The sequence below is a fragment of the Pseudopodoces humilis genome, chromosome 10 (assembly GCF_049639895.1).
Source record: "Pseudopodoces humilis isolate 2021_Gansu_Grassland_sample_001 chromosome 10, ASM4963989v1, whole genome shotgun sequence".
Lineage (NCBI taxonomy): Eukaryota > Metazoa > Chordata > Aves > Passeriformes > Paridae > Pseudopodoces > Pseudopodoces humilis.
The window spans coordinates 30,134,693-30,160,444 of NC_142209.1; the positions used below are offsets into that span (position 1 = coordinate 30,134,693).

Below are 25,752 nucleotides of genomic sequence, written 5' to 3' on the forward strand. Positions count from 1 at the left end.
GAATAAATGGTGTCTGTTCTGTGATCATACCATGGTGCCATCCTGTGATTCTTTGCCCTGTATCATGAATTTTTGCTTTAACACCAAGGTTAAACCCCACCTTAAACCCTGATTTTTTTTTTTTCCAGGAGAAAGAGATGTTCTTGTGCCCAGACCCCAAATAAGTAACAGGTAAGAAAACACCTGTAAATTCCTTACAGGAATACCAGAAAGCTCCAAAACTTCTGGCTTTGTCTTCTACTTTCTCTCTCTGGGACCTTCAGGAGCAGCAAACCAAGATCCTCAGGCTTTTCCATCAACTTCCAGCCCTTCATCTGCCTTGTGGGTTCTGTTTCTCCCCGTGTTTAACTCTTAAACATTTCAGCCCTGCAAATTGAAGCCTCCGTGTTTGTTTTCTCCCTTCCCCCATCCCTGGGATATTTAGGATAAAATTCAGTGTAAAATCAGAGCCCACAGCAGTGATTCTGTGCTGCTCACATCAGGTTTTCCCAGTCCTGAGCCGTGCAGCTGGGCACAATGCTCACTTTGAAATCCCACACCACGCACGTGATGGCTTTCATTAAATATATTAAATATATTATCTGGTGATGATGGTGCTGTGGAAAGAATGCTCTCACAGGCAAACTTGCTGCAGAGGGAGGAGACCAAGGCGTTTTTTTCCATTTTCATTGCTGGTTGTAATCTGCAGGGGAATGACTGATGAAGTGGGCAGATGTTGCTCTAGGAGATAAAACTTGGAGTTTTGAGCCTTATAGGTAATCTTTGTGAAAATGGGTGCTTGTAAGAGTGCAGACCTAAAAACAGTTATACAGGCGCTCTCCCAATCAGGAATTAATGAAATATGCTCAAGGAACTGTTATTTCTGATTTTTGTCATCCCCATGGAAGAAAACAAGGTTTAGAGGAGCGGTTTCCAGATGCATGAATCAATTGCTACTCGAAAAATTCCACCCTAAATCCAAGAATTAGAGCTGCTACCCCTGGCTTAATCCAGCGTGCAACTTGTAACTCTCAGGAGTGAGCAGAGATCAATCTTATTGGGGAAGCAAGAATTGCAGCCAAAACTAACACAGAGCTGTTATTTCCAGAGGAAATATTTAGAGACATAATGAGAGGGATGGGAAACTAAACATGAAAATCAACGAAGCCCTCAGACTTGGCCTGTGTGCTGATGGCCACAATCAAATTAAGGCAAATTGGAAAGGGGTCAGATGAGAAAATCAAATCAAGCACATGAACTAGGAGATGATACAGGGCAAGAATTGCAGCAAAGCAAAAAGTAGGAGCCTTGTGCAAACTTTCATTTTCTCTATTTTTATTCTGGGTTTGTACCAAAGGATTAAATTTAGCCTTTGCCTCGAGGTTAGAGATGAGAGCCACAAAGAGTTCCTCGGTTCCTTTCTTGGGGAGGGCCTGGGAGCTGCTCTGTCCCTGTGGGGGTTTCTGGATGTGCAGTTTGCACATGACCACTTAAAGAAAGGACTGGGAGGAGGATTGGGCTGCTATTCCAAACTATTTTATTATTCCAAACTATCTTATAACTACCTAATAATCTTCTGGAGTGTATATTGTGTCATTTGCAGGCCTGAAGATCAGTACCATTAAAAAAGTGCCACTTTTAAGGGGATTTTCCAATGGCCAGACCACATTTTTTCAACATGTGGTGCTCCCAGTTTGCTGGGAGAGTCCAGGGACGTGCCAGGGAGTGAAGGAAGCACAGCCTGGGGAGAGAAGAATCCCAGTTTTCAGAATAGAAATGAAATATTTCTCTGCAGAGCAACTGGAGAAGATCCATCAGTAATACCCTGATCCCTGCAGAGGGGATACACCATTAATAAGCCACATTGAGTCATTCCCTACAGGAATAGTACTTTTCTCCAGGGCCATTGCGTGCTCCAGCTATTCCAGAGCCATCCCACTTGCTCTGTTTCCTGACTGACCCGCTTGGCATCTGCCTGTGCTGCTGTCAGAGTGAGTTTACTCCCACCATGGGGCTGGGATTTATGTCTGACATATGTTCCTCCTCTTCCCATACTCCAGCACTGACACTCCAGCTCTTTTTCCACGTTCTCTAGAAGAAAAAGGGATGTTTTTCAAGCGTGGCCTCAATTTTGCTGCGTTTTTGGTGCTTTTAGCAGAGCAGAGCCTTCAGCTCCTCATCCTACCTCCCTCTCCAGCCTGCAGCAGCTCACACTCCAATTTTGGGATGCCACAAGCCCAGCAAGGGTGATCCTCCTCTTCTCCAGGGTTTATTCCAAAGCAAAATGACAGGATGAGAGGAACTGGCTTTGCTTTGCACCAGGGGAGGTTAGATTAGGTAGCAGGAGGAAATTCTTCATGGGTAAGGCTTGGTTGGGGCAGTGGTGGAGTCACCATCCCTGGAAGTGTCCAGGACATGTGTGGATGTGGCACTGGATATGGTTTAATGGTGAACACGGAGGTGGTGCTGGACTGGATGATCCCAGAGGTTTTTCCAACCTTAACAATTCCATGATTCTATGATGGTAGGAGACAGATTTAATGCACAGCCCTGAAAAAGCAGGTGGCAAACATCAGATTATCTGAATTGGCAGCTTTAACTCACACCCAAAGATCACAGAATCTGAATTTTGGGGTCTTTTATTTTATCTCTTTCCCCCATGACAATTTGAAGAGAGATTTTTCCTCTCGTTCCCTCACCATTTTGTCATGTGACACTGACTGAGCACGAGCCCAACAGGTTTAGAAACACCCCACTGGTGGATCCCTGGGCTGGAAGCACACGTTGGGTCTGATTCCCACATCCTGGAAGAACTGCTCCGTGCTGGAGGCTGGATTGCTGCTCCAGGGAGGCAGAGAGGAGGCAGGAAGCACATGGGAACTCCAGGAGGAGCCTGGCTTTGCCCCCAGGGCTCTGCACTCAGTGGGTTTTGGTTGTACAGGAAAATGTGAAACCTGTTCAGTCGGTTCCCTCGACACCAGCAGCATCTCGGGGCTTTGGAAGCCAAAGGACAATTGCCTCATTCATTTTCTGGGGTTAGTTTATTAAATAAATGTCTATTTGTGTGTTAACCTTGTGATGGGGTGCAGGAATGGGATGACTTGGAAATCCTTGGAGCTCTGAATGCAACTGGCTACTGACTGAGCTCTGGCTGTGACAATGATTTGATAACTAATTATCTAGCAAAGTTGATAATTATTATTATTACAAAGTTCTGACGTGAAGTTTTCAAGCATGGGCCTATATTAGAAATAAAATAAAATTTTTTTAAAGTGTGGTTTGGCCAGGATATTGAAAAAGCACTTGGCTTCTCAGGAGAATTTAAAACCTGTGTGTCCTACACTGGTGAATCTAATAAACGAAGTAAAATGTAATATGAAAATGAGCACTAAGTGTGAATTTGGCTGAGTTTTGCCTCTCACTTGGGCACAGGAAAGATTTTCCAACAGAAGTCCAGAAGCTTCAGCACGATGGAAAGAAAAAATCCTTGACTTTCAAGGAGCAAATGCTGCTTCAGCAATGGAAATAGAAGGTAACAATTAGGGCAGCTTTGGGAGGCATCCTTTGGGTTTGGATTGCTTTGGCTAAACCAGTATTCTCAGGAATATTGACTAAAAATACATCCATATATATATATAAATATAAATAAAAATTATTTCAGGCCCATAAATCACCTAAATGAACAAAAGCCAAGGATAAGCTGATGCAGCTCTTGCACAGGAAGAATTATATTTCATTTATTAAAATCAAATGAAAGAGTTTTGCTGATGTCCCTCAGAGATGTTGCAGACGCTGCTGGGAGGAGCAAGTTTCAGGTCTGACCCAGCTCCCATCCTTGACAAAGTGGGATGAGAAATTGCTGTGAGCACCAGCACCTGGGAGAAGTCAAAAAATCAAGCATTAAAGCAGAAAGAAACCACATTTCAAGGAGATAGGATTATGATTGCAGTAAATAATATGTTGTGTGAATGCTTGGATGAATTGTTAACTCCTGGAATTTACTGCTACAGGACACAAGTGGCTCTGGTAGGACTCTTAAAAATGTAACTGTGGGTGTGGGTTATTGAAGCCCTTGTGTCTCTACAAGCCAGATTTATTTAAACATTTCTACACCTGCACAATTATAAAGTGTTAATTAACAAAGAGTAAATCTGAAGGGTGTGTGTTTTGCGTGGGCCTGGTTTTTGGCTTCTTGGGTTTGTTGGGCAGTACCTCCAGGTGCTGCACAATGGAAATTTGGCTTTCACTCCTCAAATTTATTCCTTGTTTGAGTTTTCCTAATACAACCTGATGCTGCAGCTTGGTTCCTGCTGGTCAGGAGGGAAGGTGTGAGGAAGGTCAGGACAGCTATGGGATCACCACCACTGGAAGTGTTCAAAAGGTGTGTGGAGGTGGCACCTGGGGACGTGGCTTAGCGGTGCTGGGTTAATGGTTGGATTTGATGATCTTGGGGGTCTTTTCCAATTTACTTTTTCTGTGATTCTAGCATTTCAATATGCTGCTATGTTACTGGATGCAGGGCTTGCTGTGTGCTTGTGCACGTGGCATCAACACAGCTTTTTACAAGGGCATAGTGATAGGACAAGCGGGGAATGTCTTTAAACTGAAGGGAATTAGGTTTAGACTAGAAATCAGGAATAAATTCTTTCCTGTGAGGGTTGTGAGGCCCTGGCACAGGGTGCCCAGAGCAGCTGAGGCTGCCCCTGGATCCCTGGCAGTGCCCAAGGCCAGGCTGGATGAGTTTGGAGCAACCTGGGACAGTGGGAGCTGTTCCTGCCATGGCAGGGGTGGCACTGGATGGATTTTAAGGTCCTTCAACCCAAACCATTCCGTGATTCTTTGATTTTTGCCCCATTGAGGGTGTTTCTCCAGGTATCTTGGCTCATCGTCTCATCCCTGTTGTTCTTCCAGGGAGCGCAGCTGTGTGTGCCATGGGGTGGCTTTGCCGCCGTTCCTTCCATTCATTTATTTGTTTATTGCCCGAGTCAGTTTCACGACAAACATTTCCTCAAGGCTCGCTGCTTGACACGAGGCCGTGCTGGGCGGTGCCGTGCACGGATGGCTCCGGGGGGCTGCGAAAGGAGACGCTGAACACTGATAAAATAAATAAAACAAAAAGGGGGAAAAAAAGGAAAAAGTTTTAAAAGAGTAAAATCAAAGGCGGCAGAGCGGTGACTTTTCGGAAGACGCTCAGGACCGATCCGAGGCGCCCCGCTCCGCGTCCCGCGGCCGGCCCGGGGGCACGGCGGCCTCCGGGGCGGGGCTGGCGCGGGGGCCCCGGCCCGCCCCCCGCCCGCAGCCCGGCGGCCCCAGACGCCTCCCCCTGCCCGCGGCGCCTCCGCTCGGCCCCGCCGCTCCCACTCCTCCTCCGCGCCGCAGTTTGCGTCTCTCCTTCTCTCTCCAGCGCCGGGGCCCGCGGAGCGCCGTGAGCGCGGAGCCGGGCGCGGGGCAGCGCCCGCCGCCGTCCCCTGCATGGCGGGCGGCCCGCGGCGCTGAGCGGGGCAGGCGGTGCCCGCGGCCGGCGGTGCCCGCGGCGCTCCCCCAGCATGGCGCGGGGCGGCGGGCGGCTGCAGCCCCGCCCCGCCGCTGCCCCTGCCCGCCGGGGCCGGGGGCCGCTCGGCCTCCTGTGCCTGGCGCTGCTGTGCGCGCTGGGCGCCGCCGAGGCGGAGTTCTCCATCCTGGACGAGGCGCAAGTCCTGGCCAGCCAGATGAGGAAACTCGCTACCGAGGAGCTGAGGGTCGTCACCATGCAGGTATGGCCCGACCCGGCCCGCGCCTCGCCTGGTTTTCCCTCCTTCCTTCCCTCCCTCCCTCCCTCCTCCACACGCTCTTCCCGATTCCTGCCTTGCCTTTGCTCTCTCCATTCCTTTCTTTCTTCCCCGTCCCTTCCTCGGTTCTTTTCTTCTTCGCAAACTTTCCCTCCCCCGCTCCCCCCTTCGGCCCCGGCTCCCCCCTTCAGCCCCGATTTGCCCCGGCTTTCGCCGGCCCCGGTTCCCCTCAGCCCCAGCTTCCCCCGGCCTCGGCTTCCCTCAGTCCCGGTTCCCCTCAGCCCCGGCTTCCCCCGGCCCCGCTTCCCCTGCAGTGCCGCCCGCCCGAAGGCGAGCGGGGCCGTAGCGGCGGGGCACGGGCAGTTTCTTGTTTTATTTGTAATTTACACAATAGGAGTAGCCAAAAGCGGCTCCCGCAGTCGCGGAGGGGTCGGAGCCCGGGCCGGGGGCTGAGGCCGCCGTGCCCCGGGGCAGCTCCGGGCTGGGGGCTCGGTGCTGAGCCGGTCCCGGCCGAGCATCCCGCGGGCAGGAGCTGCGGGGCGATCGCGGGGAAAGCGATGTTTCCTGGCCCCAGAGGAGTTTATTCAGTTGCTGGGTTCGCGGCGGGGTTCGGATTATTCTCGTTGCCGGGAGTTGTGTGGTGTTTGCGGGGTGTTGTGCGAGGGGCTGGTGGGACTTGCAGGGAGCGCTGGTACCTGCGGTACAGCCGGCGGCTGCCGACCCTCTCCGGGCGGGGGGGAAAAAGTGAAATCGGATCCCAGGCGGCTTTCAGGGTAAGGTATGGTCAGTAGCAAATGCAGTTTTAAAAGCCTCCCAAATTGAAAAGGAGACACTTTCATAGGATCAGCGGGGGTCTCTACCCAAATGGCCTTTTATCTTCTCTAAACTGGCTGCATTCTCTCACCTCTGGACCATCATTGTGCTGGGCGGCCTCCTAGGGCTCGTTTTGTCCGGGCAAACACTGAGCTGTCTCTTGTCCTTGATGCTAAGAAGACGCGGATTTAAATGACTTCACTTAACAAGGTACATTATTGATGTACTGAATTCAAGGAAGTCCCTTTTTTTTCCCTTCTGCCGTGCATACGCATGTATGTATTTCTCCTCAAAAGATATAAGCATAATCCTTTGCTTTGGTGGAGTCTCTGTTAATGCAAATGAAGTCAGTATAATTGCATTGCTAAATCCGTTTCTGGCGTTAAAGAAAAAAAAAATTATAATACGGTCACCTCAGTGTGTGTTGTATTTGAAAAAAACAGCTCATAAAAATACACATTGTTACAGGAATTAACCATAGGATGAGCCAGGTTTTCTTTCCAGGAATTGTACTGATGATCCAAGCTTGGGAACAATCTGGATGCCAGTGCACGGGGATGCAAATAATGTTAAAATTCTGTTTACTATTAGTTGGGTATTTAAGGCCCTGAAGTAATTTAAAGTGGTGAAACTGGTAGTTAAACTGAAACCCTTTTCATACTGAGCACTATTTTTATATGCTTCGTATTTTGACTGTCTCAGCTCCCATCACGCTAATGCCCAGCCTGTCCTTTGCTCCCCCCTGGAACATTATTACAGCTGTTTAAGATTAAAAACCAGTGGGAACAAACCTCCCCTGATTTTAGAAGCTTTTTTGCTGACCTCCTACAGTAGAACAAAAAATGTTACGACATGTGTCACTGCAGCCCGTGCTTCTCACTTGGTTTTAGGGCTGAAATTCCCAAATCCTGCTCAGACAGGGTTGGGTGTAGCTGGCACAAAACTCCCCTTTTTTCTGTTTTTTCAGGGCTGTTGGTGAGTGGTGGGGAGCACCAGGTGAGGGCTGCCAGCACAGTGGGGATGCTTGGGCTGATGCAAACAGGTTGTGTTTGTAGAAAAGGCAGAAAAGAAAGGTGTGGGATTTTGGAAGGAGGGCGAGAACGCTTTTACACTTTAACTGGATATAAATCCAAGGGTGTTGTCCTGGTTTAGAGGGTGACTGGCCCCAAATCAGGACTAGTGAGGGGAAGCTGTGGTGGCAGGAGGAAGGGTTGATATCCAGCCATTAGCGAGCTGCGGTTTTATTTCGCTTCAGAAACCAGAGAGGAGGAAGTGGCAGGATTTAATGCTTCCCTTGCGTGCTCTCCCCATGCTCTGGTCCTTGCCAGCTGTGGCTCCCACATCTGCACATCCCGGTAACAGGCAGGAGGTGGTGTCACCAGAGGGCTTTGCAGGAAGGGAATGTCTGAGCTGGAGGTGGGAAGGAAGCATCCAATGAGGGCAGGAGCAGGTGGAAATGCTTCAATAGAGTGAAGGTGAGAGGTTGGTTGGGTGTGTTTTGAGTCTGGGAAAAGAGGGAAGTGTAGACGGAGCCTCTGTAAGTGCAGGAAGGCAGGATGAGGTGGAGTCTCCAGAACGGACACCAGAGGAGCAAGTGGAAGAGGTAAGAGGAGAAACACAGAATTTGTGAGCCTTAAATGCCTGTGAGAAGGGGCAGGGAGTAATGAACAAGGAAGCCTTGAGATATGAAATAAATCAGATTTCTGAGGGAGCACTGGCGGTGCTGTGAACGAGCTCCTTCTCCTCTGCGCAGCGTCTCCTTCCTGTGTCCCTTCTCCTTCTGCCTGTGCCTCATGGTCCAGCAGCGCTGAGGACCGAGTGCTTCTCATCAACTCAAGTTATTTTGCATTGTTGGGGAGTGAGGTGCAGCTGGAAGAGAGGCTGAAGCTACAGGCGGAGTGAGGATGAGAGAGGTTTCTGGTGGCAGCAGCAGTCTGATTTTGGCACTCACATCACTGCTTTCTATTTACAGAGACTTCCATGAGGGCAGTGACTGTTACCTTTGGGGAGTGCTTTGTTTCCTCACCCATGCAAGTGCTCTGGTTTCATTTATAAATTTATTCCTTGAATGGTACTGCCTAGAGCAGCTGAGGATCATGTAGTGTAGGTGACAACTCATGAGTTGCATCATTTGCTGAACATGCTGAATGGCAGCTTAAGAGGTTCTTATTTAAATTTCCAATTAGAATACACATATTTGTACCATACCAAGGATTCCCTTAATGAGAACACGTGCTGGGCTCTGCAGTGTGTGTGGGTTCCTGGGTGCTGCCTCTGTGTTATTTCTACAGGAGTGGTTAAATATTGAAAGCTCATCAGTTGTCTGATTTTCTCTGTTGCTCTGATTAATTATTGTTCCTCCTCTGACAGTTCTGCCAAGCTCCCAGTTAATGTTGCTGTGCCTTAATATTCTGTGTCTTCCCTTTCATGTACTGGGGTGTGAGTGGTGTGTACATACACATCTTTGTAATGATTTTTGGCCTGAGCAGCAGAGTGATCTGTTTATGTTTCTGTCCAAAGTGATTTCCCAAATCAACCAGGAACAGCCTCACCACAATCTCTCCCCTCTCCCCTGCAGGATGGAGGGTGCTGGAGAAGGACTGTGGCTTGTGCTGTACCCCAGTCACCTGTAACTGTTCCCTTGTTTTTTCAGCAGGCAGAGCACATTGACAGCATCCCTGTCATTCCAGGAAACACCTTCTGGCAGCAGGCTGCATCCTTGGGAGGCAGTGTGCAATCCCAGCTCCATATTCCTTGTCATTCCTCAGCAAACTGCATCCTAAATACCCCATGGCATTGCTTGCCAAGGGCTGGAGCTCTCTCAATGAGTACTTGTGTGACAGTCCTGTAATATATTCTCCTGGGCAGAGCTGACACTCAGCACTAATTAAAAGTTAAGAGCTTTTTTTTTGACTAAAATTATAACTAAAATGGTGGTTGTGGTATGACCTGATCTGCGGGTGGAGTTTCACCATCGCTGTTACCTGGCTCGTCTGATCCCAGCTTCTCTGGCCTGGCTGAAATTACAGGGTAGGTTGTTGGTCGAAACAACTGGAATTCTTTAGTTGGGAGTTGAAGGCAGGAAAAGAAGAAATCAGAACTTTAGTGAGTGGTTGGTTTGGTTTTGGTGAGGTTTAACCTTCTAAATCTGCTCTGGGTGAGATGAGGAGGAATATTTTTTGATAGTGTGGGGCAAAGTAACAATTCCATCTCCAAAACAGGGATATAATACTTGCAGCCAGAGTTGAAAGGAGTAAGAAATGCTTTGAAGATGAAAAGCATTAAATGCCTCTATAACTCTCAAAATGCATGTTGATGTTTCCAGCCAGACAGTAACAAAAGTTGTAGGCCCAGAGGGCCTCGAATATTTGTGAAAGCAGCTCTGCCATCTTAATCCTTAACTCCTACTCTGTGAAGGAAGCACATTTCTTATTGTCTGTTACTGGTCTTGGGGGCTGGAATTAAAAAAAAATGCATTTTGAATCTGAAAAAAGAAAGCAGTTTGCTGGTCACTTTTTTCCCCAGTTCATTTTTAATACTAATACTGTGCAAACAATAATATATTAATTCATCAGGTGATGCAGTGATGTGTAAAATAAGAGCTTAGTACAGGCTTCTCCTGGTTGATTGGCAAGTATATTATTTATTTATCTTCCTAATAACTTGTCTGGCCATGTTTTTTGAGAAGAACAGATTACGCTGAGACAAGCACAGCATGGAGATGGGGAGATGTCCAGGGGTTTATATGGGCTGAAAAATCCACATTTTTTGAGGATTTTTGGGATGGCAGAGAGTCACCAGAGCTGTCTGTTTATTCAATCCTTTTGAAAATGAGCACTGACAGAATGCAGCATTATTTTATTTATTTTTTTTCCTAATGGGATTGTCTTCTGGCTGATGGATTTACTACTTAGAAGAGATAAATAGCATTTTGAGCTGTCCTGCAGACCAATTTAAATACCAGAACGGTGGTTCTCCATCTCTGAAATCAGGGGTTTCACACATTTCTCCACTTCTTTTGATGAATCCTTATAAATAAATCTGTGGTGACTTGCATAGCAAGTGGTGTAAAACCCCACATCCTCCAGCTCTGAAACCTGGACCTCGGAACCCTCGGCACAAAAAACTGCTTCCTTTTTTTTCCCCTATTATTTTCAGCTTGTGATGCTGATATAAATAAAACCCAGAAGTCAGGAAGGCTGTTAAGTGTTCAGTTGTATCTTTTTGGGTTATTTTAATATTATTTAGCAGTAGTGTGTGCTGTAGGAATAATTAAGAGTAGAAAGCAGTGCAGCAAAACCTCATCTGTTTTCCATGATTATGCCTCAGTTTGAATCCAGCTACAGCAGCTTTATTCAAGGAGCTCTGACAGCCTAAAATTTTATCCTTTTCCACACATATTCCTTTTTTTTTCCTAACATGAAACATTTCCAAAAGACAGCTAGAGGTTCTGGTGGAAGGGCAAACCAAATCTGAATTTTTAATTAGGCTTTGAGTCGTCTCTTCAAAGGGTCAGGGCATCCTCAGTCATGTGGCATCAGCCAAGGCTGACATTCCACTTCAAACACCGGGAATGCAGCTGGCCTGGCCAGATAAAAGTTGGGATGTGGAGCAGCAAGGTGGGCTGGCAGATAATGTGCTGTGCCCAAGGATCCTGCAGTCCCTGGGACAGCAGGAATTCAAATACTCTGGGAAGTGACTGGGAATCTCAGCTGTGGCAGGGCTGATAACGCAAGGAAGGCGCACAAGAAATACTCCCAATTTTTCTTGGAGAGGTTGGTGCCTATGAATTGCTCTGCTGCCATAGCCTGGCAAGGCACTGGGGAGAAAAAAACCCAATTTTTGTTGTCAAAAAACACTGAGAAATTCTCTTCTTTTAGAGGCAAAACGTGTTTGGATTGGGGAAAAAAAAACAAAACAAGAAGTTTTCTTGTGCGTGCGTTTCCTAGTTATTCTTTTAGATCTGTATATTCCAGGAGACTGATAAGAATAAACAGATTTTTTTGGGGGGGAGGAATTGGCCGAGAAATGCTTGGAGCTTTGTCACTTCAGTGCCCTCCTGTGTGCAACTGCCCAGCGGTAAGGGAACACCCCAAATTTAATTTATTTCCATTGTTAGGGCACTCCATAGATGGAGCTGGGATTTGGGGCTACCTGAGCTCTCTGTGAAGCCTGGAAATAGAAATTCTTCATGGATAAGGGTTGGATAAATGGCCCAGGAATGATTTATTTTGATGCAGTTGAGTAGAAAAATACTCAATTTTATTCTTTTTAATGTGGTTTTTTTCTGTAGATAAATAATTTAATTTAATAATTTCAATTTTAGTGATTTATCTCATGCATCAATCTTTGTTTAGTCTGTCAAAAATTTTACTGAGGTTTTGATTAATAGTTTTTGTATTATAGGTTTAATGCAGGATAAAGTGTAAAAATATAGAGCCTGCATTCCTCAATCATCACTTTCGTGCAGTTTCTTGTTCAATACCGTGCAATGTTAATGAAATCTGAAAGGATATCCTTGTGTTCTCTTTTCCATGGAAAACAGCATAAAAACATTAGTGCTTATGCAATGTCTGTTGTGGAAATTTTCCTTTTCTGATCTAAAACATAAGCCAAGTTATTGCTTGAATCCTGTGCTCTGTGTGTTCTTCCATGTGCAGAAATCTGGATGAAATTATGTGTCTGCTTTAGCAGTGAAAATCTGAGCTGACTTTTAAAACAATGCTGGTGCCACAAATCAGGAACACTCATTTCCAATCCCAGGAAAAGTGTTAACGGAGTCACTTTATCAACTGCCTCAATGGAGAGTCTCCCAAGTGATTTTGCAAAAGTATATTTGCACAATTACAATAATTAGTAAAAGCAAACTATTACATCTCCCTTTAGCAGCTTCCCAGCCAGCAGCAGCTGATAAAAACAGCTTTTTGTGGTGCTGTTGGCCTCTGAGCTCACGGATTTGCACGACTTGGACTCTGTGATTTGAACCCCCTTCCACCTTTTGGATAAAAAACTGTAATTTTCCTTTCAGCATGTCTGCAGAACCGTCTAGCCAATGCTCCCTGTCCAGTTTTGACCTTCTTTTGCACATATCCCTGTGATGCTGGAGGAATTTCTGGCTATACTTAGGATTGTCACAGGTGGGAATGAGGCCAAGGGGAAAAAAAAAACACAACCAACTTTAAAATAGACACATCTGGAAGTTGCCATAAAAGTTTCTAGGAGCTGGAATGCCTTAAGCAGAATTTCTGGTGTGTTCACCACGCTAGGGTTATTTTTGTGCTGTTTTTTTGGGATTTCACACCAAATTGCAGGTGGAGATGAGTTCAGCCGGACAGAGGTGATGTGGTGGTACCACACCAGAGGGCTGAGGTGCTCCTGTGACCTGCCTGCCCTGCTTCTCTCCTTTCAGCAAAGGAAGAATTAGAAACATTTCCTTTTGGGCTGTACTTTGACCTCAGGACTCAAACCAAACCTGCAGAGGTGTTTGTGGTGGTGGGCTGGGGGGAGAGGGGACAGACTCCCAAAAAGAGCTGCAGTGGGAGCCTGTTTGCCTGGAGCAGGACCAGGCTCTGAGCCAAGGTTGGAAAGGGCTTCCCAAGCCTTGGGAATGCCACATGGAGAGCCAGGAGAGCCTTTTATTTGTTGGGAAATAAAGGAACCCCAGAGCATGTGGGGCAGAGCAGCATTTGGCACTGAAATGGGTGGTGAGTCAGGCCTGGGATTTATCCGAATCAGAGCACTTTTCCCTGGAAGCACAGGGATCTCACCCTGCCAGAGGTGATTCCCTGTCCTTCCCCTCTCCACGTGGCATGGATGTGACACTGGAAACTGGTCAGGAGAGCTGGGGGGTGACAGCAGAGTTGCTCCTGCCCAGGGACTGGTGCTGGAGCTGTGTCAGGTGGGATTGCTCCAGCGTGGGATGGCTCAGCTCCTGATGCTTCCCAAACCCTGGGAACCGGCATCCCCAGTCTTCAGCAGAGACTGGTCATGCTCAACTTGTACTGGAAGAGAAAAACGAGTGCTGTGAAGCTTTTTGGGCTGAAGGAGCTGCTGAGGTGTTGGATGTGCTGGAAGCCAGGAGAGCTTTTTGGGAATACCCTACAATGGACTCCTTGGCGTGGCTATGGAATTGTGCATTTTGTGGGAGAGGTTTTCCTGAAGTATTTCCTTTCAGTGATCACCTGTCCATCACAAACCAGCACAGGGGCAGCTGCTGATGGGAGGTGGCTACAGAAAGCTCACATCCAGAGTATTTTTATTGCCTTGTTCATGGTCAGTGAATTAGCAGATTTTTTCCTCTTTTCTCCAATATTGAAATCATGTGGAATTTCTGACATTTGATAAAGACTATCGGGAGAATAAGAAAGAAGCAGCATCTCCCATCATTACAAGGAGTGTGAAATGAGGAGGAAAAGCCACTTCCACTCTGTGGATCCTAAATTGCAGTTTAAACTGCACATTCAGCTTCCAGCTGAACCTCCAAACAAAAGGAAGACTTTTTTTTTGTTTGTTTTTTTCTATATATTTCCAATTTGCAACAGTCTGGTCAAGCCCTCATGGGCAGGTGTATTCCAGAGGGGCCAAACCAACATTTTGGAGACAGGATTTTTGTGTGGTATGGAAGGCATTGAAGGCTAAAAATAGAAGTGTTTTTAATTTGAGGTTAATACACTTAGCAGTTTCAACAATGAAAGGGTATTTTTCTACATCCTTGAGCACATTGTTTGCCCAAAGAATTGTCTGGAATATGAATTTCAGAATTGTCTTTCATTCCTTTTGCCAGTGGCTCTCCAGGACTGCCAGGTGGGACATGGGATTTATTCCCTTGGTCTTTTTTGGTGGAGTTCAGCTGCACACAGCATTTTATAGGGAAAACTACCCTTTCTGGAGCAGGCAGGAATGAGGATGCTGAAGGAATAAGGAAACTGAGGATGCTTGTTTGTCACATTAGGCAGAAATCCTGCTCGGGCAGCTGGTTTTAAACTGTAAATTTCAGTCTTTGAGGTGTTTGATTAAAATCAGGAAATGTTCTTCCTGGCTACACAGTCTCTTGTGTCTTCCTTGAAGGAGGTTCTCATTAAAAAAATGGAAATAAGTTAATATTCACATACACTGCAGGAAGAGGATGAAAATTGTAAACTGAGAGTTTTTTAGCTTTAGATGAGCTTCAGCAAGGTCGAGGCTGCAAATCCAAACCTATTGGCACTGAGTAGCCAAACTTCTCTTGTGAATTACTGCTCATTAGTGCAATTGGGGAAAACAAGAGATCTTATTTTTAATGTTTTCTTTTTGAGTGAAATGAAACTATAATTATAAATTATCATATCCTGGCTCTTCCTTTTGAATTCTGCTGCTGTTATATTTTACAATCCCTAGATCATTTCAGTAGCTGCTTTGATGGATGTGCTTGATGGTCTTGAAGTTGTTAAATTCAGTTCACTGATGATCCAGAGGAACCTCTGCTGTGCTGAGCTCACCACTGGGAACAGGAATTCAATTCCAAAAGTTGTGTTTGGTTTCTGAAATTTTAAATACTGATGATGCTGTATTTCCTTTAAAACTACTGTCTGCAAAGTCAAAATTAAAGCAACCCCAACATAGCCATGATAGGAGATAACTTCTTTAATAGAAATAGAAATGACCAGTCATTTATTTTTATTTGGTGTGAAATTCAGTCTCATGAATTTTAAAATATTGGTTCACTGTGATGTCACATAAATAGAATTTTGCCTCCCCTTTCATATTTATGTATTTATTCAGAAAGTGGTTGGCTGAAAGTCTAGAAATACATTAAAAAAAAAAAATGTATGTTCTGGTAATTGCAACCTCAGACTTTGAAACGCTGCTTTTTCCTACCTTTCCAAGAATAGAAACTCGGCCTCCAAAAATAAATGAAACCCAACATCCAACACCATGGTTTTCATGGATTTCTCCTTGTGAGGAGCAAAGGTGCAGCAGCTATTTTGGGAAGATGTGGAGTGGGGATGAAATGAATGCAGAGCTCTGGGGAGGCTCATTGGAAACATCAGACCTGCTTGGTGTGTGTCGTCTGGATGGCTTCACAGAGCCTGAAAAGTCAGGATAAAGAGGAGGGAAAATAAGCAGCTCCAAGGGGATAATAGAGATTAAAATATTTAGTGAAGGAAAGCGGTAATTTGGAACTCTTTGGAATCTCAATGTGTAGTGCAGGTGCAAGTGGAAGTCAGGCTCATTCCAGGCTCTTCCCTGGTTTTTATTAACCCAGCTCTTCCTGCAGCTTCGATACAGAAAATGTCCCTTCTTGTCCCAGGCCTTGGATCCCAAACCGTGGCTCCTTGGGAAGCACAGGGGGTTCCTTGTGCACCAAACTCCTGTGCAGGGGGAAGGAGCAGCAGGGCTGGATTTCTGCTGCCTTCCCACGGCACTCCAGCATTCCCTGTTTTCTGCCATTTTTGCCATTCCCTGTTTGCCGTTCCCTGTCTCCTTGCTTCCTGGTGCCAGTGGAAATGCTGGAGGCTTCTTCCCTGCCTGGGTGAGCACTTGGCTTCACTCTGCACAGCTGAGGTGCCTGGTGGCAGCTCTGGTGTGGCAGGGACCTCTCCAACAGTATTCCAATAGGGAATAAATAATGGGATGGCAACATATCCTCTGGAATCTCCTGCTTGATGGAAGATATCCATGAGGGGCTTTTGATGTGGGCATGGAGTGATAGGAGAAGGAGGAATGGCATGAAACTGGAGAGAGCAGGTTTGGATGGGATATTTGGAGGAAATTGTTCCTTGTGAGGCCCTGGCACGGCGTGTTCAGAGCAGCTGTGGCTGCCCCTGGATCCCTGGCAGTGCCCGAGGCCGGGTTGGACAGGGCTTGGAGCAGCCTGGGTTGTGGGGAGGTGTCCCTTCCATGGCAAAGGTGGAATGAGATGATCTTTAAGGTCCTTTTGTCCCTGAGCAGTTTGGGATTCTCTGTTCCTGGCAGGATGTGGATGGATGAAGCGTGCCTGACAATCCCCAGTTGTTCTACAACCATCCACTCTCCCTCCTTGTCCTGTGAGGAGCTGGACTGGAGCTGCTGCTGCTGCTGGGAGAGGACATTTCATCTTAATCCTGAAAATAGATTCACAGTTTTTTTGGGATCCTTTTTGGGACCCTTGCTCAGAAATGAAGTTAGAGCCAGTGTCAGCATCAGGCCCTAAGTCTAAAAATACATTTAAAATACAGAAACCCTGCTATAGCAAGGCTGTGGTTTGCACAGGCTGGAATGCAAAGCTGGCCCACAGCCACACCCACACTGGGGAGGATTCTCAACTTCTGCCTTTGCTTTGATGATGTGGAAAGAAAAAAAAGGATTTTTTTTTTTATTACATTTTAAAAAGCCTTTTTTTTTTCCTTTTGGTGGACAGAAGACAACTTCGTTTCGTCACAGAGCTGGCAGGAGTCTGTACCTACCTTAGTTACTCAAAATCTCAGGAGATGCTGAGCCCCTGTGGGATAAGGAAAGGGGGGCAAAAGATGGAGAAAGAGGATAAAGTGGCTTTGGTGTTGATAAGAGCAGGAGCGGCAGCTCACCGGTTCATCCTGATCCATGGTGTGACAGCAAGATCTGATTTATTACTTCTGCTATTTATTTATTTATTAACTTTCTGTTTCCAACCTGCCAGAGCATCATGTTTGGTGCAGGAACACTGTCAGGTCTTGAATCCTCTTTTCCATGTTTTCCTGAACAGTGTGAGGTGCCTGAGTGCCACTAAAGAAAGAAATGAAAACCTTAAAAAATACAAAATCCCCGTTCACCTGGGGTACCCAGCCCTGGTGCAGCATTCCCAGCTCCTCATTTCAAATCCCAGTTTTCCAGTGATAGACTTTAAAAATCCTATTGTGCAGTTGAGTTAGTGACTGAGCCTTCACTTTATAATCACTTTATAAAACGCATGCACATTAGCAGGACGTGTTTAATGGACACACGGCCCAGATGAAAGGGCTCTTTGTGGCTGGAGCCTTTTGTGCCTTCCTGGATCCCTCAGCAATTCCTGCGGAGCTTCCCAAGTCTGGCTGACACGGAGGGGCCGAGGAAAAGCCCTTGTGGCTTTCAGCTTGAGTGGAGAATAATGGGGAGCAGGATGGGAGTGGGGGAGGGCTCTGAACTCTCCAGTTCTCCTGGCCCAGCTGGGGCTTTGCATTCCCAATGACCTCGGCCTTCCCGGGAATCACAGCCGGGATTGTGGCAGCAGTGTCCACACCTGGGCACACCGGGACAACTTTCGTATCTCAGGTTTGTCTGTAATGGCCACCTACCACCACAGCATTTGATTTTTTTATTGGTTTTTCATTTATTATTTTTGTAAAGTGAGATTTGATGTTGTCTTTTATCTTTTCTTTAATCTCTCAGCTACATTTTGTTTCCTGTCTGTGGCTCTTAAATAACATTTTTCTAACCTTTACCTTTCATCCTAAAAAAATAAGGCTGCAAGGTCATGGATACGTTCAGCTTGACCTGACAATAATCTTCTCAAGAACAAGAATTTAATGGATATATATTTAACTTTCCATTAACAAAAAGAGTGAAACTTGAGCAAAACAAATCCTGGGTTTTCTGATAAAGATGTCTTCCTTTGTGTTGGTGCTAATTCACGTGGTGCTTTTGTTTTCCTGCAAAAACTTCAGGAAATCTATTCCAGTCTGGAAATTGCTGAGTAAAGATGAAGTGAGAGAAGATTATTAAAAAACCCCAGACTTTGGGGTAGGAGAACATAGACAAGAAAATGCACATATTTAATTAAGTTAGAAATTGAATAGATGTGATTGCAGTAGGGTTTCTAGTTTGGTCAGATTCCAGAATCATTAAGGTTGGAAAAGCCCTCCAAGGTCAGCGAGTCCAAGCTTTGCCCAATCCCCACCTTGTCCCCAGCCCAGAGCTCTGAGTGCCACATCCAGGAATTCCTTGGATGCCTTCGGGATGGGCACTCCAACCCTCCCTGGGCAGTTCCAGTGCCTGAGCTCCTTTTCCATGGGGAAATTCCTGCTGATGTCCACCCTGAGCCGTCCCTGGTGGGAAAGGTCCTTGTGCAAACGCTGCTCGTGCATTCCCAAGTTGTACATTCTGGTGGGGAAGATCTGGGAGCTGCTTGGGTAGCTCCAGCCAGATGTGTGGGGATTCCAGCAATGCCTGTGGTGAACCTCACCTTGCTCCTTGCCTTTGTCTCCAGCTGCCTGTCTCCATCTCATCCCTCAGTTCTCCACGCTGGAGACTCCAGCACGTCAAGAGAGAGCCAAAGTTCTTGTGTCTGGCTGGAGTTGAGCATCTGTAGCTTCTCCAGGGGCAGAGCTGTTGGTTGTGAGGTGGCTGAGGGTAAAACCAAGGGCTGGGCTGCACCCCGGTGCCCTCAGAGGGATTGGCAGGGAATCCAGGTGGAAAAGGCTGCCAGAGGAACGTGCGTGGAACAGGAACGGGGTGGAAGGCAGAGGGCTGGGCTCTGTTCTTCTGGGACTTGAAAGCGCTTCTTGTCTCAGGAGCAACCAAGATGTTCTGCACTGATGTCACAGAGCTCTGAGGGACAATTTCACCTGGATAATTGGAAGAAGTTTTTGGAAACTAAGCACTCAAGGCCTTTTTGCCAAGTGAACTTGGGGCATTTTCTGTATAAACCAAATGAGGACTTTCCTTGGTGTGCTCATAAATGGATGTGTGCCAGGTGTTCCTCAATTTCTTCTCACCAAAGCTCTCGCAGAAGTCACATCTGTGATTTAATTCTTCTCTAAGAGGAATTTATTTGTATTTCCCTGTTATCCCCCCACTTAACTCCGTGTTTAAAAAATCGGTTATTTGAGAATGTGTGCAAATTCATGACATTTTTTTTCTCTCCTTTTTTCATCAAAATAGAAGAAAATCCAGTAAAGGACTGAGATTTTCTTGTTTTTATTTTTTTATTTTTAATTACCTCTATGACTCATTTAAGGTGAAAAAGCTCCCTGGTTCATGAACTTTCCCATTTTTATTTTTTTTGTTTTAGTTTTCAGTATTGTCCTTAGCTCATTAGCTAGACTCTCCTATATAATTATCTAAAATTTTCCATCCTACTTGCTCAGTGAAATATTTTGAAAAACAAAACTGTGGTAGTAGTGTGAGCTGGGCTTTTAATTTTAAATTCTTCATTCATTTCACTGCGTATTTGCTGCAAGTTTTGTGTTTTGCACGTGCAATCTTCACGTTTTAAGAGAGAGTTGAACATTGAAATCAATTTCTACTTTTTCAGATGATGATTTCTCATGAAAAATAATATAATTTTCCTTTTCACACAGCTACTGCTTTGCATGCTGGGATAACAAATACTCATTTTTTTTTTTAATTGGCAAAAAAACCCCTTCTAGTATTGTTATTGCTATTTTATTTTTGGTGACTGGAAAACTGCAACAGGAAATGACCCCAGCCACAGTTTCCATGACACCCTCTCACTTGAATCCAGTTTTCAAGCAGATGAAAGGGCCCAGCAGCTTTTTGATAGTGAGCAGCTAATTGGGTGCCTGATAGAGGCAGGTTTTTCTCTGGGAAAAAAATAAAGGAGCCAAGAAGTGGAACAGCTGTGTTTTGGTACATGTGTGTAATCCCAGATAAAACTCTCCAAGGACAAGGAAATACAGTAATACCTCACTGAAAGGAAAATTAAGAATCTTTGAAAACCTAAATATGGCTTTTTTGGGGGGGAGATTGTATTTAAAATAAAACAATTTGCTGGAATGAATGTGGTAATAAATTATGGAGTTGTAAAATCTGAGCAAAACTTATGTGAGATGTGGTGCTGGGTTTTGTTTCTGTCTGGGTAAGAAAATGGCAATTTGGCCTTTCTTTTGTGTTTTTTTTCCTTTGCTCAATACATTTCTACCCCCAAAAATCGAGTGGTTGGAGGCTGTTTTCAGCTCTTCTGCTCTCAGAGGAGCTGCAGGTCATGGATTCCTCACATCTGACCATGGCTGTGGCTCCTCCTCTACCACTGTGTACCAAAAATGCCTCTGTGGAGAAGGAGGTAGAGATTTCTCTGTTTGGAAATTGGAGAAATTGAAAAGAAATTGGAGAAATGGGAGGAGAAATTGAAACCTGAGCAGCCTCTTTTGGTGACTGTTAACATCCATACAACCTCTGTGGTGAACAACTGGCTGGGGCGTGGCAAAGGGATAAATATTTAAAATTAGAAGGAAATCACCTCAGAAATCAACTCAGATTATTCTGACTTGGAAGGGACCCACAAAAATCATAGAGTCCAACTCTTAAATGAGTGGCTTGTGCAGGATTCAAACCTTGGTGTAGCAGGAGGACTTTTTTTTTGATAAATGGTTTGATTCTCAGGACTGCTTTTGATTTGAGGGATAAATCCTGACGGAATCCTGTGAAAACCTTGGTTTTCCTTATTAGTTTTAAATACCTGGACAGGAAAGTTGTAGGAACAGTCTGGGATGGGGAACCTTGTGTGCTCTCCATGTCCTGAAGTGTTTCTAGCTCATCAGTGCTATTTCCAAACATTGATTTCTCCCCCTGAAGTTTCCATGAAAAATATTTCATCTTCTTACGTCTAACTAAGTGGAATAATCTGGATTCTATCTCCTGAATAATGACTTGGAGCAATCTGGTCTGGTGGAAGCTCTCCTTGCCCATGTCATGGGGTGAAACTGGACGAGCTTCAAGGTCTCTTCCACCCCAAACCAGTCTGGGATTCCATGAATATCAAAGCTTTATTTTTTTTAATGAAGGGGTGTAAAATCAATGTAAAATCTTCAGAACAGGTGGAACAAAAGCTGATTAATAGTGGGGTTTGTGTTAAATGCAGATTTGGGTTTTCTTTAAACCAATATCTTTGTCAGCAGATGAATCTTGCAGGTTGGGTATTGTTTTGTGTGGGTTTGTTTTGATTTTGTCTTCCAGGGCAGTTTTAGTGCTTGATCAGGATATGCCAAACTCTAAAAACAAAGCTGATTTTGCAACTTGTGAACTTAAAATGGCATTGACAGTGTAGAAAATATTCATGTCATTGTGTCCCCTCTCTCCACAAGGAACACATCAAAATTAATTCAGAAACCTTCTTTCCCCCAGTTTCTTCTACACTTTATGCATTTTTTAGCTTCATCGTGGGAGACTCCTGCTCTTTTTTGGTTATTTAAATGAGAAGATCCAATCACTTTTATAGAAATAGTAGCTTGTGGTTGATAATGCTGGAAATTGGATGCAAATACATGAAAAAATATCCAATTAACATAAGCAATTAGTGGTTATCAATCAGAATGTCACTCCTAAACTGTCCTAAAGTCCAGTAATTATCATTTATTAATCTCTGACTCGGTGTTTGGGGAGGATTTGGTTGACATTCCACATTTTTTAGGTTGATGCAGGGCTCACCTGCTCTGAACATGTGGAGCAGAGGAAACCCAAACACACCGTGGGACCTTCTCTGTGTGGATAATTGGTGTTTCCATGAGAAAATGCTCAGATTGGAAATGTTTCGTGGAGGAGGAAGCTAAGTCTGGCACAGGGGGATGAGGGACTGCAGATCCAGGAAACGTGGAAAAGACAGTGGGAATTGGAGGTAGTGGTGACTTGGGATTCAGTGACTGTGTTACAGTGGCCACGTTGTCATTTTTACTTTAAATTTTGCCTAAATTCTTACCACCTCCACACAGAAAGATACAGGCAGCTGCTTCCTATTGCCATTTATTCTTCATTCATTTGCAAGTGAGAAACAGGAGCACATCCCCTAATTTATAACCCTTTTTGATGTTCTTTGAGATACTGGAGAAAGGATCTGCCCTGAGAATTTTCATAACTTACTTTTTCTTCATATGAAATTTGATATTCTTTCAGTTCATTCTCACCCTGAGATTCACACCCTTCCTTCATTTTCATCCTCTGTGTTTGAGGATGGACATCACTTTTTAGAATGTTCTGAACTTTTATATTTCCTCCTACTTTTGATGTTGTAGCTTTGTGTTTGTGTCCTTGTTAGGAGTGAAAAACCAGAATAAAAGTCCAGCTGGGGAGGTGAGACAGGAGTTTTGAGATGTTCCAGTGTCTGTCAATTCCCAATACAAAAACTACATTGTGAAAACACAGATGGAATCTGGAAATTAAAATACAGATTCCATGCCGAAACAGAGACCTAAGTGAATCCTGGGCATCAGCAATTTATTAAAGTTGAAATTTATTCATTAATTTATGAAGATAAATTATCACTATCAGCGTAATAAAAATTTTTCAGCCCATTAAGTGGTTTTTTTTTTTCCCTTCCACTTCCTGACAGTCAAATCCTGCTACCAGTGCAGGAGTAACTGTGAGACAACAGGAATATTCATTCCCTGAGTAGCATTAATCTACTTCCATTCTCCATTCAAAGCACTGTTAATGCCTTTATTTCTCCTTGGAGCCTGAACTCGCTAATCCCGATCCCAAAGTGGATTATGGTGTCGTTCCTGCGTGTTCAGACAGATGTGCAACACACAGATAATTACACAGAAAGGCAAAAGAAAGGGAATTTCTTTAGTTGCTGAGCTGGAGGTGGTCTCTATCCAGCCTTAAATCCTTAATTCAATTTCAGGTTTGCCACTCAGTCCTGTTGGCCTCGTGCTCTGAACGATTTCTAATTGGAAAACTGCTTGGACTGATCCATATTTCATGGGCATTGAAGCATCCTGGAGAATTAAATATGAATGGATGTTAGGAAATGTTGAAATATAAGGAAGCATCTAATTTCAAGTGCAAATATCTGCCTAGGGATTTTTGATTATCTTTAATGAAGATGACGCTACCCATGATCAGCACAAGTGCTTCTCAAGTAAGGGAGTTCATAGAAAGAAATCACAGCAGAGATTAGTTTGGAGTAAACGAGCAGCCTTTTCTCCAGAGATTCCAAAATATTTTGCTTCCACAAAGTTAAACATGACTGGAAATTAAAAAAGAGGTCAAGTAATTCTCTCCTGTTTTGAAAGAGAAATCGGTTTGTGTTCATTTACCAGGAGCAATGGATTTGCTGCGTAGTTTGTAAATGTTTTGTGAAAAAGCAGCTTGTGATAATATTTATAGAGGGAATGAAAATTAATAATTGCCTCTGTTCCTGCTTGAATTTTAACAATGTGTGTGCACTTGAGGCCTTTTTGATCTTTTTAATAGGTACAACCCAACTGGCAATGACATCACATCAGGACAGGAATTAATGCTACCACTGTCAACTTCCTGGCTTGGTTTTTTTCTGAAAAGCTGCTTCCCTCCAGTTTAAATCCCTTTTTAACAGTAAAAATCTGCTCCCACATTCTGTTGTCTGCCCTGTCCTCATGATGTTGTGCTCTGTTGGGCAGAAATGACAAGATTGTGTGGATGGGGAGGGTCCCAGGACTGTGTTTACAGGTTTGTAGCAAGATATCTGGTGTGATTTAGATTGCAAAACATGCATCTGATATCAATTTGAGATATTAATTCCATCCCCCGCAGCTGGGATTGTGTAGTTCTCAGCCCAGTCTGTTCCTGGACTTGGAAGTTTGCATTGGGGAGGTAAAAACAGCTCAGAACAGAGGAAAAAACAATCTTCCAAAATAACCCAGGCTGTTTCTAAACATCCTGAAAGCTGGGTTCTTTTTCCTCCTTTCTCTTTGTGTTTTTTGTGATTTCTCTCCCATGTTTTCCTCTATCTTTGATGAGTAACACTGACCTTACAAAAAGCCCCAAATGTGCAGTTTTTCCAAGCAGAGCTGAAGCTGCAGGTAGTGCATTTCTCCCTTGAAAACTTGAGGATAAGCAGCGGGAAATCTGGGATAAACCAGCAGAACTTTCCCCCTCCAGTGACTCCTAGGATGCATGGCTTGGATTTGTGGGAATCTGGAGCCCAGAGCATCCCTGGCATTGAAATAACTGCAAAAAGCTCCTCCCCTGGCTAAGGAGGAGATGCCTGAGGGGAAACTGAAAAAAAATCCTGCTGAGTGACCTGAGGGGTTGTGTTTGCACAGGTGAAATGCCTTTAGGGAGATTTTTTGGGGGGCACTTACAAATTTCAGCTGCTAATTTCAGACACAGAAATCATTTTGTGTTGTTAATCAGCTCCTCAGAAGAGCACACCGTGATTTTTAAATTGGAGTCAAATGTAACTTCTTGCGACTTAGTATTTGAATGGTAAATATATTTATAATCATTTCAGCACAGCTCATTTTTAGAGGGCTGGGATCATTGCCTTTATTTAGAATAAATAATCTTATAAAAAACCCTCTCCATCCCTGCTGTGGTGGGACCATCCCCATCCCCTGGGATCCAGGACCCTGGAGCCCCCACCCTTGGCTCGTTTGGGAAACAATGAGAGGGGGCAGGAATAAAAGGAAATCCCTGCTTTGCACAACATCTGATGATATTTTTGCTCCCAAAGGCTGGCTGTAGAAATTCCTGTGGGACAGCTTGGCAGGAGCACTGCAGAAAGCACCAAGGCGAGTTCTGCTCCTCTCCAGCACCTTCCCTCATTAAATCTGGAGCTTTCTCTCCCTTTTCTGGGTTGGAATCCACTCTGTGCTTGATTAACACTGGAGGTTTTGTTTGAGTTTTGGTTGTTGGTTGTTTTTTGGTGTTTTTTTTACTCCCCCCTCTTTCATGTAAATGATGTCTTGCTATTTTACTTCTTTTTCCCTTTTTTAATTAGAAGAATAAATGCTTGCATTCATGCACAAATTGCTTTGAAGTGCTGTAAAAATTCAATTCATGAGCTTCCTCCAGTCTCAATCTTTAATTTTTTTTTGCAAACTGATAACATCTAATGGCTGTGCTCTTTCCAGGGGATTACATTTGTTTTCTGCGGGCTGCTCTGCCTCCTCCTGTGTCCCGAGATAATGGGAGAAGTTCAGCAGCAGCTCCCAGCGAGCATTCCCAAGCTTTTGGTACTTGTGCTGCTCCCTGAAAAAACGAGGGAAGAACAGTCCTAGGGATTGTGGGGACCTCTGGATGCTGTGGGACAACTCAGCTCCTGGGAAAAGTGCTTGGGCACTTTCTTTCGGGGATTACCTTCTTTGCTTTATTTACCCAGGAGTTATTTGCTATTTTGCACCTGTCTGTTGATTTTTGGGCTGCAGGATGCAGTTTGTCAGTGCTGGCAGTGTGTTCAGGGTGTTGGTGGTGATGCCTTGGGGTTTTATCTTTTCTATTTCTCATGTATCTGTAATCCTGCAGTTCTTTAGTGTGCAGCTCCAAACTCCACGTTCCACCT

At 44.9% G+C, this 25,752-nt stretch overlaps 1 protein-coding gene across 1 annotated transcript in view; it reads left to right on the plus strand.

Annotated features, from left to right (window-relative positions):
- Positions 1-5,525: 5,525 nt before the first annotated feature.
- Positions 5,526-25,752, plus strand: part of CACHD1 (cache domain containing 1) — an 84,973-nt gene continuing 64,746 nt past the window's right edge. The window contains exon 1 of the mRNA XM_005521310.3: positions 5,526-5,732. Within this exon, the coding sequence (XP_005521367.2) occupies positions 5,526-5,732 (207 nt within the window). The remainder of the gene's footprint in view (positions 5,733-25,752) is intronic.